Genomic DNA, 13280 nt, shown 5'->3' with positions numbered 1-13280 from the left:
TTTATACCTATCATATTTTTCTAGCATCCTTTCGAACTCCTTATTCGCAAGATCTCTTTCCTCCAGTGCTTTCGTCGCGCCAAAGCTCGCCTTTTCCAACTTGTCTCTCAGCACTTCCACTTCAGCTCCGGCATCATCTCTCTCAATCTGCAAAGTTTTGAATGAAACATGGCATTAAAATTTTTATTTCCTCCCAAATATTACTTGTATCTTCTGTAGCTGCTGCGTCGCTTTGTCTGCGCGCTCCCTGAGAATTTCTACTTCAGCAGCTGTCGTGTCTTTGTCCCTAAGGGCTTTTCCGAGTTGGGCTTGTAAGGTCTCGCTCCTCTCTTGCAGCTTCATAAACTCCGCTTGCATGGTGTCTTTTTCTTTTTGAATTCTGCCAACCAGCGCCTGCAAGGATATAAATGGAGTTTATTTGTGTAACACGCGGTCGTAAATTAGCTCTGTGAAGGAACGCACCTGAGCCTTTTCACTCTTGTCTCTGAATCGGTCTGCCTCCAATTGGGCGGCTTCTTTCTCTTTGACCAGGCGACCGGCTTGGCCCTGCGATTTGTCCAGTTGCGCTTGCAAATTCTCGTAATCGTAAACCATTTTCTCCTTCTCGACTTGAAGCTATAAAAAAGAAAATTAAAAATTAAAAAGATATTTTTTTCTTTAGAGTTGTAAAGTGAAATCTGCTTGTTATGAGAATAATAAAATCTTTAATTAAAATTAATTTCAACTTCTAATGGAATCCTGTATTTCATTTGAAGGGAAAATGATAAATTTTTTTTATTAGATAACCATGAATATTTTTAAATTCTTTTTTTTATATTTAATTTTGGTATAATTCTTTTGTATAAGCATTTAAAAAAATTTAAACTCACTCTTCTTAGCTCTCCTGACATCCTGTCGAACTTCTCCTGCGACTTGTCTAGTTCAGACTGCGCCTTGTCCAGTTGGTCCTGCAGCTTGTCGTGCTGCAGCCGGTCCTTGGCCAGGGCTGCGTGCGCCCTTTCGAGGTCATCACGGGCTCTTTCAATGTCCCCTGAGGCTTTGTCGCGTTCCGCGTGCAGACGAGCGAGTGCCTGCGTGGCTCTTTCCAATTCCTCGGTCATGCTGGTTTTCTCGGACTGGGCGTTCTCGAGGCGCGCCTTGAGCCGATACACCTCGCCCTGCGACTTCTCCAGCTTCTCCTGGAGCGCGTCGGCGTTGGCCCTGATTCGGTCCCTCTCCGAGTTGGCCAGACGCAGCTCGGCCTGCGCTCGTCGCAGTTCCGAACTGTTCCGGTCCGAGCGTTCCTGCAGCCGCTCCATCTCGGTCAGACCCCCTCGCGCCTCGCTCGGACTGGTGCCGCCGGCGCCACCTCTCAAGGCCATGCTGGTGTTTCTATCCCGATCTCTGTCTCGATCCCGGTCCATGCTGGTGCTCAGGTACAGATTGGAGCTGGAGCCGTGCAGCTCCAAGCGGGACGGCGTCACCGACCGATCCAACTGCGCCTGGGCCCGCTCCATTTCGGTTCTGAGCCGCTCGTTTTCGATTTCGAGCCGGGCCAGTCGCTGCCTGGTGTACTCCAGATCGCCTCCGCGGCCGCCGATCTCGACGCTCACCTTGTCCAACTCGGCCTTGGACTTGCCCAGTTCGGACTGCGAGCTCTCCAGCTTGGTCTCGAGTTTGTCCTTGTCGGCCAGGGCGCGGTCCAGACGGGCCTGCAGCGTTTCGATCTCGCTGTTGCACGCGTGCAGCTTCATTCGGTACTCGGCGATTTCCCTTTCGTGCAATTCCCGCTCCTCCGCCTTGTCTCGTTCGGCCCGGTCCCGCTGCTCCCGCAATTGAGCCATTTGCTTTTCCTTGTCGCTCAGGGCCTCCTCCAAAGTGGAGAGAGCGCCCTCCGAGGCGCCGTGGTGCGCCTGGATGGCCGTCAGCCTCGCACGCGCCATGTCCACCTGGTTGTCTTTCTCTTTCAGCAGGTCCTCCAGATTTTCAATCTGAGGAATACAAGAAATTAATGGTGATATTTATATTATTACAATTTTTACCACTTAACTTTCTTTCGGAAATCCTTAGAGCAAAAGCCCGTGAACTAAAAATGCACTAAAGGCGCTATTTATAGAGAGAACAAACGGTGCATACTGAAATAATAAAATAAAAAGAGCGCCAACATAATACGTAAATGCGGCGGAGCAGAGGGAATAATGATGTGCAGCAGGAGGATATGTACATACATAAATAGAGGTTCTAATGGCACATTGTGCCAAGGTAATGGGTCCATTGACAACACTTCTGCTGCGAATTTGACATCCTCGAGCTCTATTTTATCGATTTTCCACAACAGCTATATACGGCACACGGCGTGTAAAAAAGAAATGGGTTTACAAGGTGCAATAACTGCTAAAAGAAACGCAATAAGAAACGTAATAAAAACAATAAGCGAGAGACTTTTTTGCTGGCGTAATATTTTTTGCAATAAGCTAATAAAAGGAAGGAATGCTCCTTCATTCAATTTCATGAACCTTCCGCACTGTATCATTTGAAAAATAGATACTTTTATTGAATTTTAATTCTCTCTTTTAAAATTTTAATCAATTTAACAGCATAAAAATCTCTCAAATTAAAACTAAAAAGGCCTGAAACGTCAAATAATTCAAAGTCGATTCCAATTAATTGAATTCGATAATGATTGCTGAAAATTCAAACGCAAACAATAAAATAATACACAAATTCCTCATTTGGTGCTCACATAACAATTACAGGAAGCTCAAAGCTATAATTAAATAAAATTCTTTCATCCGCCAACCTTTCTCTGGAGGACGTTGATTTTCCTGTCCTTGATGTCCATGTGTTCGCGCAGCTCCTGCACCTCGGTGGACACCCTGTTGCGGTCGGACGAGGCCTGCATGGCGGCCTGCGTCTTCTTCTCGATGAGTCTGTTCTTCTCCTCCAGCCTCGAACGCAACTCCTCGACCTGAAATTGGATTTTGAGCACCGCGCCCTATCATTTCTTCTACAAATCAAATTACGTCCGCCTGCAGCATGTTGTAGTGCTCCTCCTTGGCGGCCAGCGACTCCTTCAGCACGGCGATGTGCCTCTGGTAGTCCGTGTGCTGCTCCTCGAGCGTCTTCATTTTGGCACTGACCGCCAGCATTTCTTGGTCTCGTCTCGTGATCTCGCTGCGGAACTCTTCCAGCTGAAATTCGCACTAGTCAGTCATCGGAATCCCCGAGAAAATGAAATTATATATAAATAATTTTTGTGATGTTTTTGTCGGGTATATTAATTTTATTTTTTGCTTTATTTTCTGATCCGAACCGAAATTGCCACAACGTCCAAAGCGACTTTTTGCTTCCTTTTAAATCATTTTTCTTGCGCCCGTCGGTCGTCACAAGTACTTTCTGGCAGCAGACCAGAAAATGCGTGCGGCGGCGGACCGAATGGCGCAGCGCTTTTTGCAGTCTCGGTTTGGGCTTTGTGGCCGTGCATTTGGGAGAAATTAGAAAATAGTGAAAGTCGAGAGAATCAAACTCACCGGTTAAGCAAGCCAAACTGCACTACACAACAATATTTTGCTCAAAAAGGAACAAGGTTAGACAGAGAAAGTGAGTAGCATAGAAGAAGAAGAAGATGTGCATATCAGAGAGAAATTAAAATTTTCAACGAAGGCACCTGATCATTATTCAGCGCCTTCATCGAATTAATTAAGACACACCAATCAATCCAATCACGTCCGACATGCAAACCCAGCAGTGAGAGAAAAAAAATTATTCGTGCATGTATCTTCAAACACACTGACAAACGTTGCATACAATAGGTGGTAAAATATATCAATTATTCTCGGTTAAAATCATAATTTTTGAGAGTTGATTTATTTAGAATACACAAATTGTCACGAATCAACAGCCATCGGAATTGTTTAAGATTCTGATGTTGTTCTCAATTAAAGAGGCACCTAACAATTAAGGAGTCACAACGGAAGGGTAGAGAGAGAGAGAGAAAGAGAGCAGGAGAAACAGTTAGTATGAAGATAGAGATAGAGAGAGACAATTAATTAATTATTTAATAATAACATTCATTATGTATAATTTTTTTTTTTGTTTAATGAGGATAATGTAATAAAATATGTACAGAGTTTCATACAGAACGAGGCCAAAAACTAAACTTAGTTCTCGCAAGATCGAGACAATCAATAACTGTCAGTTTGAAAATCAAAGAGTGTTTACAGGACTCATCAGCTTGCTGTGTGTTACGTGGTAAGTAGCAGACGACACAAAAATCTCTTCCACGCGGTGCTACAAGAAAGATCTTTGTAATGTTGTGATGAATTCGTCCCTTTTAAGAAGTCTGCGCCCGCGAGATAGAGACAAGCAAACAAATTGCCTTTACTCTTTTAGTATGGGAGGTCGAAATCTGACTGCTTTTCGGGATTCGCGTCGGCGCCGCCCACGGGGATGATTTTGTTTTGTAATCAATTTATTTGTCTCGCGAGCAGAGTTGGCGGAGCCAATTTGGAAATTTGATTCGCGGTCGGCGAGGAAATTGAACGGGGAAAGCCGAGACGTGAAGGGGATGTCGTGGGATGTTTAAGACGCCAGAAGAAAGGGGTGGAAGAGTTTATCAATTTTAATCAATAATTTGTGACCGTCTCGATTTATAAATATTAAAATAAAATTTAATAAAAAATAAATGAAAAAAGTGAATAGCATAAATATTAAAAACTATTAATTAAACAAAACAAAAATAAATAAAATTAATAACAAAAAATTAGTACTTAAATGATATTTTAAATTAAAATTAAAACTTAATTTATTTTAAATAAGTTTTTATACAAAAATAAAAAAAAAAATTGTATATGAGTTTTAAAAGTTTCAATTAAGCCTAGGTTTTAAGTGGCTTTTTTTGTGTTTCATTAATTTAATTTTTTGTGAATTAAAATTCAAAGGAATTTGAATGAACTTGCTCTCGGCTCTAAACAAGATTTTAACACCGACTCCACCACACTCAAAGACACACTTTTTTTGGATCACCACTTGCGCTAAAGGACTAACGTGAATGGTTTTTTTTTGCAACAAACTTGCACACATTTCCAGTGATGCAACACGAGGGTGGCACAGAAATTAAGCATCAAAATAACACACGACATAAATACGCCATGAATTCATCACATTTGTTCATTACCACGCCTTTCTTGCAACACACGGTGAATTAGACACTTTCCCAGCCGGGATGCATAAATTAATAAATTCCAATTTTTTCATAGTTAAATTTGAGAACGATCCAGGAGAGGAAAGTGCTTTTTCAGAGATATAAAGGGAAATTTGAAGAGAAAATATTATATATAGAAATTCATAGAGACGAGGAGGAGAGGTGGCAGGCGAATGTCATCATCATACGAAAATATATAGAGATTCACGGCATAAAAATATATATAGTGGTTCGTTTTTTTAGGAATTTTTTTTATATAAAATTATCATTTTTTTCTCTCAATTTATTATGTGATTCTGTTTTTTTGGGAGATTTTGCTGTTTACGTGGAGCGACTTACATGGCGCTTGGCGCGAGGGTCCACGTGTGTCGGGTCATTAAGGCCAAGGGAAGCAGTGAAGTGGGTGAACGGTTCCATCAGGGGACGCTGGTCCATCAGCTGAATGGCAGTGGATGGAGGGATGAGCAACGGCTCGGGGATTTCCCTAATCCGGTGCAACTCGCGCTCAAGCAGCGCCAGTTCCCTCTCCAGGGTATTGATCCTCACGTCTTTCGTCTCCAGAATGGCGGCCAGCGCCGTCTGCGTGGCCGTCGCGGCCGCCGGCTGGCCCGAACTGGCCGCCGCCGCGATCAGGGTGGTCTGCTCGAGCTGGCTCTGGAGGGCGCGCACCGTGTCGCTCGCGTTCTTCAGTTCCTGAGAGACGGGAGGACACGCCACTTTTTTATTTTGCTCTGCTTTTTTTGGTTCACAAGTAGTGGCTCGGGTGGATTCGGCAGAATCGCGAAAAGTTTGTGCAAAAATTCACAGATTAAACTGGTTTTAATATAAATTTTGAAAGCTGTTTTTGATCAGGGTCTGCACTCCTTTGTAAGGGAATTGCAAAAAGTAAAAACTGTTTTGAAAACTTGAAAATTGTGTCGTCGGTGAAAAATCTGTTTATTATTTTAGTGAATTTGCTCTTAAATTCATTCAAATATTTAATCTGCTTATAAGTTGTCATTTGAATTCAAAATTGATTAATAAATTAATATTAAAATTATTTTTGACCTTTTTGTAGAATAAATTAAAAAATTTCCACATCAGACTTTTTATTTTTATAGTTCCTTGTGATATGATTGCAAAATTTAATTAAAAATTTTAAACTGTTTTTCTAGGAAAAATCTTAATATCAAATTAATAGACTTTGAAAAAAACTAATAAATAATATTTCAGTAATTTTAATGTATTTTTTTTTTAAATATTCAATTTTTTTTTTAAATTATAACAAAATTTAAATAAACAACTTAGTAACATTTGAAAATTGAGCTTCAAACTCCTCAAAATCTCCTTGACTTTTCACCTCACCAACTAACTTTTTGATACTGTTTGTTTTCAACACTTTTACATTCACGTTCTCTTATTAAAGGACTTAACAAAATATGATTTATTTTTTAGCCGAATGCATTTATTTAATCAACTGACCCTTGACCCTTTCATTTGTTTCAATCATTTGTAATTCCAGAATATCACAATAATTTATAATTATCGTATTTTTTTGTTAAATTTTTAGAAACTTTTAAGGCCGATCTCTCAATTGAATGGTTTTGATTTTTGCGATTCACAGTGAACACCCGACTGACCACCCAGTCTGGCTGGGAGGACCAGACTGTTGACGGGCAGAGGAAGGGTCGGGGGTTGAGGGGGGTAGGTTGCCTGCTGCTTACTCACGCGGTGGGTCAAGCTGAGTTCCTGCTCGCGATCGCCCAACACCGCATCATATTCCCGCATTCTAGCCTCGGAGTCTAAGAGTCGGGACTCAAACTCGGCCAAAACCGCCTCACCCTCTTCAGAGTCTAGTATTTTACCACCTATGAACACAACCCCACAGCTCGACTATAAAATGCTGGGCGCTACTTGAACAAAGCCTCAATCGCCATTCTACAACCACCCAGGCAGCACCCCTAGCCCTTCCATTATTTGCTCTTCTTCCGACTTTTACCAAATTCCGACGAGTTTTTCGAATGAATTGGAAACTTTTGTATGAATGATCGAGCAGGTCCCATGCAAGAAATCAGGAGCTAAGGATTATGAGGAAAGTGCTGCCTGAGCCAAAACAGAAACATAACGTGGTGCGCTATAAAAACGGGAAAAGTAGTAGAAACCAGCAAGCAGAAACGAAAATTAATAATTATAATATCGACGGATGTATTTATATATGTGTTATATAAATATATAGAGCTGAGTTAATGTGTCTCCACCTGTTTTTGGGCTACCACTTGCAATTGCTGTAACATCTGTCGTTCCTCCTCTTTGCCTGCGTGATAATCAGTCACGTGTTTAATAAAAGCGCTTTATTTTGCTAGCATCTCATAATAATATTTATGTAGGAACCATTTGCAAAAATTCGGATCTTTTCTCTAAATTCCAATTAAATCCAAAGTTTTGGTTGCCCAAAAATAGAAAAAAAATATAAGTATATAATATTATCTCTAGGTGAGAAAAAGGGATATTTGAAATTTGGGGGAAAATTAAAAAGTGTGTGAGAAAGAGAAATAGAAATTTGGATTAATTAATTATTGCAAAAATGTATATAATTCGATAGAATTGTTTGGTGTGACTCACCGATTCCTTTGTTTTGGAGCATTTCCAGCAGCTTTTTTATGCTCTCGTCGCGCGCCTGCAGCGTTTGTTTCTGGGTGTCGATTCTCAATTCCAATTCCTAGAACCAATCAACAGGGAAGTTTTTTCAATATGTTTGAATAGGTGGTGGAAAAAGCAGTCGGCGTAAAATGTGGAGCATAAAAACCCTTGAGAAATGGGTCATGAGACATGTTGTCGGAAAATCAATAGCATTAATTCCGAGTCTCTCTTGCTTTCAACTCTCTGTATGACTGCCGGAGTGAAAAATGCATGACCAGGATGTTTTCATCTAAATAGGTTTGAAAAAGCCCATTAAAAATTTTTATGTTTGGTTAAATCTAAAGTGAATATTTTCCAATAGTTTAATTTTGTATTATTAAATGATCATGATGATCATGATAAACATTTTTTTTTTTACAAAATCAATGAGTCTGATATTTACAAAAAACTTATTGTCTACAGAAGGTAGCAAAATATATTACCCGAAAGTCACTTAAAATATACTAAAATATCTACTCAATGTTGTTATTTTAAAACTTTTAGCTTAAGTGTTGCTCCATAGCATAAATTTAAAATGTGATCCTTTTTGTGGAAGATGAAGCTATTATAACAAAAAAATTATACATAATATGGACAATTGAAATGGTCAAGCTGCAAATAAGTTTAATTTAATATTTAAATTTAACAGAATAATTTAAAGTTTTTAAATAATCATTAGTTAATTATTAGAAATATGTAACATGACTTTATTTGTAATCTTAAATAAATTTTTTTTGTTATATTTATTTAACAAGAATATTACATTATTTTTTTTTATTATTTTAAATTATTTTAAACATTAACTTTTTTTTAAAGATTTGATTTTGTTTTAAATTACTTTTTTATTTATAATCTTAACAGCATTACTACAATTACCATCAATCATTGTTAATATAAAGAGATGTTAACCATCACTACATGACGAGGCATTGAAGATATTGATAATTAAAATACTAGATAATGATTTGCAAATATGGAATAAAAAAAAATTAAAAATTGTACAATTGTAGTCATCTTGCCTGAGGAGACAATTGAAAAATCAATTGCAAAAGCTAAATTATTAATTTTAATTCTATTAAACTTTTCTATTTTTTTTTCTTCTTTTAAATCCAATTATAAGAAATAACAATTAAATTTGGGCATTTTGTTTGCGTGAACTGACCTTGATCGTTTCCCTGAGAATGGTGACCTCCCTTGTGAGGTGGTCGTTCTCGGTGAACAGGGCCTCCATCTGGGACTGCATCTCGATGCTGGGGTTGCTGCGGAGTCGCATTCTCAGCTCCTCTTCCAACTGTCGCACCAGCATGGCCTGTTTCTGAAACACCACACCAACGCAGCATTAGCTTCTCCAATTGCCGACACTCTCGAGGCAAAGAAAAAAGGAAGGAAAAGCTGCGAGAATGTTGATGGCCGGGACTGCATGTGTTTTCCTTCTTTCTCTTGAGGGTGGCTCGCGTTTCGCTCAAGATGGATTTGTGCGTGACTTATTCGCTCTCAGCCAGAAGAAAAGGGTAAATGTCAAGGTCCACTCTGACGACTTTTATACAGTATATTTTTTTCTCCCTCGTGCATGCATTTTTTGCACCATAAAATCGTTACCCGGAAAATGTAGGCTCGTGTGTTCATTTCATGCTTTTCTTTGCGGGTGAATTTTCTGCGTGGGTCTGCCGTGGTTCAGCGATATTGTAATCTCTCTTTTGATTTCAATTTCAATTCAAAGGGCATCGCTGTGAGCAGAAATAAATTTCGGATTTTATATAATTCAATGTGGTTTCAACAGCCTAGTAGTTATTTTCAGGTTTTAGGAACATGTAGCAAATTTCTCTTCAATAGTTTGACTAGAGATAACATCGTGTTGAAAGCAACGCTAATGAGTAGAATAAACCTATAAATAGTATAAATATTAATAATGTGACATAATAGAATTGAGGATAAATAAAATAGAAACAGTGACACTCAGATGAGATGTAATTTTTATGATATTTTTAGTTGATATTTATTATAATGTTCCTAAAAGCCAGATAAAAATGGAAAATAAATTAGTTTATGCTATTTTTAAGTGTCTACTAATATTTTTATATTTTTAGTTAACTATTAAAAGATTCTGAACTATATTAAGTTTAATATTAATTAAAACGTTGAAATTGCCAATCTCATATTATTTTTAAAAGAATAATAATATTATAACTATTTTTTTTTCCATTTTACATATTTACCAAAACTTAAAATATTAAACAGCTGAGCATTCAAATTATTACAATTCTATTGTTTGTTTTATTAGGTTTTTAAAATAAATTTGAGCAGCAATGACCACTTAATTGTATTTTTATGAAAATAAAATTGTTTATGACCCAGTGGATCGGATTGTTAGTATAATATATATTATTCTGAGATAAAATTTTTAAATGGAAGCAACTTATAGCTCAACCCAGCTCAACCTTTAATCACAAAATTTTAATTCTGTATTATTTGCTTACTTTAAAAATACAGCATTAAATCAGCGAAATAGTTAATTTGGAAAAACAATTTTTCGTTAAATTTTAAAAATTTCTTCTTATTGTTGCTTCTCATTTTTCTCTAAAATCGGAAGAAGGTTTTAAAATGTATTACAAGTTCAAGAAATAGGTCATGTTTCTGCAAAATGAAGGAACTAATTAAATAGCGGAAATCGCCTGAAATTACACGTTGCGAGTTCCGAGAGATAACATAATTACAAGCTGGGAGCGTCGACCAACTCTAATTTACCCGAGAGACTGGCCCGGCAACAGCAAAGCGTCCCTTTTCTTTTTGTAAGAAAAAGGAAAATCAATTCGGTCCATTTCCAACGAGTGTCGCCGGAAAGAAAGTGACGTCGTGCCAGAAAAATAAACTTGAATGAATATGTTTTAATATGCGTTTGTGATTCGCGACCGGGGCCCATCCAGCAGTTTGGCAACCGATCAAAAGCTCCATTGAGCAAAACGAAGAGGATGCTGAGACGAGAAACGCTAGCTCGCTTGGCTGGGCGACACAGACCTTCAAATTCTGTCTCATTTGCGAGTTTTCTCTTACTCCGCTGAGATTTTATTTCTTTAAAACAAGAATACAATAATAAAAACTCACCCAAATTAAGAGCAAGAAAAGGAATAATAATATGAAATTTTATAATTTATTTCTTCCTTTTGAAAAAAATTATTTTGATTCATTTTTTATTTAATTTATCACATGTAAATTACTCTTAAATATTAGTTCATTTCTTTTGCTAACGTTTTAAAAAATTAGAAAATTTTTAAAAAAGCAAAAATATTTAAACAGAAAATTTTCATCTTAAAATTAAATATTATTATTTTAATTTTTGTTGACTTTTACATTGAATTTTTATTATTTGTGCTTTCATTTGATAATTTTGGATCTGTAGAGAGAGAAAATCAAGAAAATTTTCCAAGACTATTACAACCTTCACTCTTGACAAGGCGCAAGAACCAAATCCCATTTTTTTCTTGTGCAATCTTTCAGGCAGCGACGGCGCAAAAAAGAGACGAGGTTGCGCCCTACAAGATTGCTTTGAACAGTCTCAACCCTGTTTGCTGATAGAACACACAGAGGCACACACACAAATACCGCCAGCCAGCGAAGCCCCTCTTGACTGACATAATAAATCGTGGCAAGTTCAATCAATTATTGGGCCGCTGCTCACATAATTTCCTTTGATTAAAGCGAGACAAACAAGCAGAACTTTTACCAAAAAAAAAAGGATTTTTATTTAAACACGCAAACTATTTTTTTTTTTCTGTAAAATGGCGTGCGATACGAATATTTCATTTTGATTGCGGCTTAAATGGGCCTGGAAATTAAAAAGATTAGTCGGGATTTCCATTCGTGTCAAGAGCTAGGGCAGGATTTTCCACAGGAGATTTTGATGGCGGAAGAATTTTCTAATATGTGCATGTGTGCGTCTCTCTCTCTCTGGCTCGTTGTCACCGGCCATATATACGCGCCGGTCGAGATTAAATCTGCCGACACGCAAATCACATCCAGCTGTGCGTGTTACGTCTCTCTTTATTTATTTTTATTACGCGATGACGCCCAGGGAAAATCTAATATGTGTCGTTTATATACCAAAATGGACTGAAAATTATGATATGGTTTCCAAAAAGCAATAATTTTAAATTTCTTTGCCATCACTTTCTATTTTTTTTTCTTTCAAACGTACTTTTTGATAACTTTAGTTTTTTTTTTAAATATTAATATATTATAAACAAAAAAGTTTATATTTGCATTACCATTTTGGCAAATGAATATTGAAATTTTTAATATTATATTATTTTTATTGTTAGCAATATAGAATAGTTCAATTGGTTAATATGTGAATTTTGAAGCGCAAAAAAATCTAAAAAATTACTTTTCTAGGCCCAAATTTGTGGTAAAAAAAGAGAAAAAAAGCAGTGAAAGTCTCAATGTGTCTTTATAGATAGTTTCAACTCTTGAAATGTTTAAAAAATAAAATTAATTATAAATAATTACTTCAACTCAATTTTCTTGTTGTATATCAATTTATTGTTGACTTGTTGTCTAAAAATGTTTTTTAAAAGATTTATACAATTAATTTAAATAAATTACTACATAACATTGCTATTTAACAATAAATAAGTATTTTTAAGATCAATTTGAAGTAAAAAATTGTTAATAATGATAAAAATATAATCATGTTTCTTGAATTTTTTTTGAATTTTTTATGTCAAAGGCCCAGAATGCATAAAATGAAAGTGGAATGCATAATTCTCAGTTTAAAATCCTTAAATAATTTTACAAACGTTGATTGTTAAAGAATGTTTAAAACCAAGTTATGTGGGCAGTTTGTCATAATTTAAATGAAATTATTAATAATAATTAATAGTTTAACAATTTTCTTAAAAATATTATTCACCTTATATTAACTGTGAAAATAAATTCATTATATATTTTTTCTGATATCTTCAAGCATTTTCCAATCAATCAATAAATATATTAGTCTGTCCAGTGGTGCGCAGGGTGGCTTTTAGCCTGGGAATAGCCGAAAACACCGGAAGGAGTTTTATCCGATTGGGATTTGGCGAAGCCCGCCAAGCGAGCTCGGAGAGGAGCTCCAGTGACCCAATTTCCTGGATGGCGCCTCTCGCGCGCCCCGGAGCGTCGGAACGCGAGTCACTCCGCCAATCGGGCAACGTGCAGAACGAGAAAATCGAGTTTTGATCTTGAAATCGGGATAAGGCGACGCGGTGCGAGGGAGGAATAAAGCGGAGAGCGTCAGAATTTTAATGAAAACGCCGCGCCGAGAGGTAAAGGGTCGGGGTCTGCGGGCCGAGGATAGAGTACGGCCGAGAGGGCCATTGATTCAGGCGGCGATCAATACGCATACGTTGCTTGGTTGGCGGTGCTGGTGGTGCTGCCGAGCAGCCCTCGCTGTTGATGCCGCATCGCC

The 13280-nt window shown here is 37.5% G+C and overlaps 1 protein-coding gene across 4 annotated transcripts in view; it reads right to left on the bottom strand.

The window, feature by feature from the left end:
- Window positions 1–13280, bottom strand: part of LOC132201955 (trichohyalin-like) — a 45057-nt gene that overhangs the window by 6686 nt on the left and 25091 nt on the right. For 2 of the 4 annotated variants that reach the window (XR_009442316.1, XM_059628527.1), the window contains exons 2-11: window positions 9003–9155; window positions 7784–7880; window positions 6890–7029; window positions 5522–5875; window positions 3003–3170; window positions 2780–2947; window positions 870–1970; window positions 463–615; window positions 205–393; window positions 8–147 (exon numbers count right to left, since the gene is read on the bottom strand). Coding sequence is in view for 2 of the 4 variants with exons in the window: in XM_059628527.1 (XP_059484510.1) it covers window positions 8–147; window positions 205–393; window positions 463–615; window positions 870–1970; window positions 2780–2947; window positions 3003–3170; window positions 5522–5875; window positions 6890–7029; window positions 7784–7880; window positions 9003–9155 (2663 nt within the window). In the remaining 2 variants the exon portion in view is untranslated. Of the gene's footprint in view, window positions 1–7; window positions 148–204; window positions 394–462; window positions 616–869; window positions 1971–2779; window positions 2948–3002; window positions 3171–5521; window positions 5876–6889; window positions 7030–7419; window positions 7476–7783; window positions 7881–9002; window positions 9156–13280 lie in introns of all 4 variants that reach the window. The other 2 variants (XR_009442317.1, XM_059628528.1) reach the window with 1 other exon arrangement.

Source organism: Neocloeon triangulifer, unplaced genomic scaffold (genome assembly GCF_031216515.1).
Source record: "Neocloeon triangulifer isolate White Clay Creek 2 clone unplaced genomic scaffold, ASM3121651v1 ptg000014l, whole genome shotgun sequence".
Classification (NCBI taxonomy): domain Eukaryota; kingdom Metazoa; phylum Arthropoda; class Insecta; order Ephemeroptera; family Baetidae; genus Neocloeon; species Neocloeon triangulifer.
This window is presented reverse-complemented; position numbering and strand designations above follow the sequence as displayed.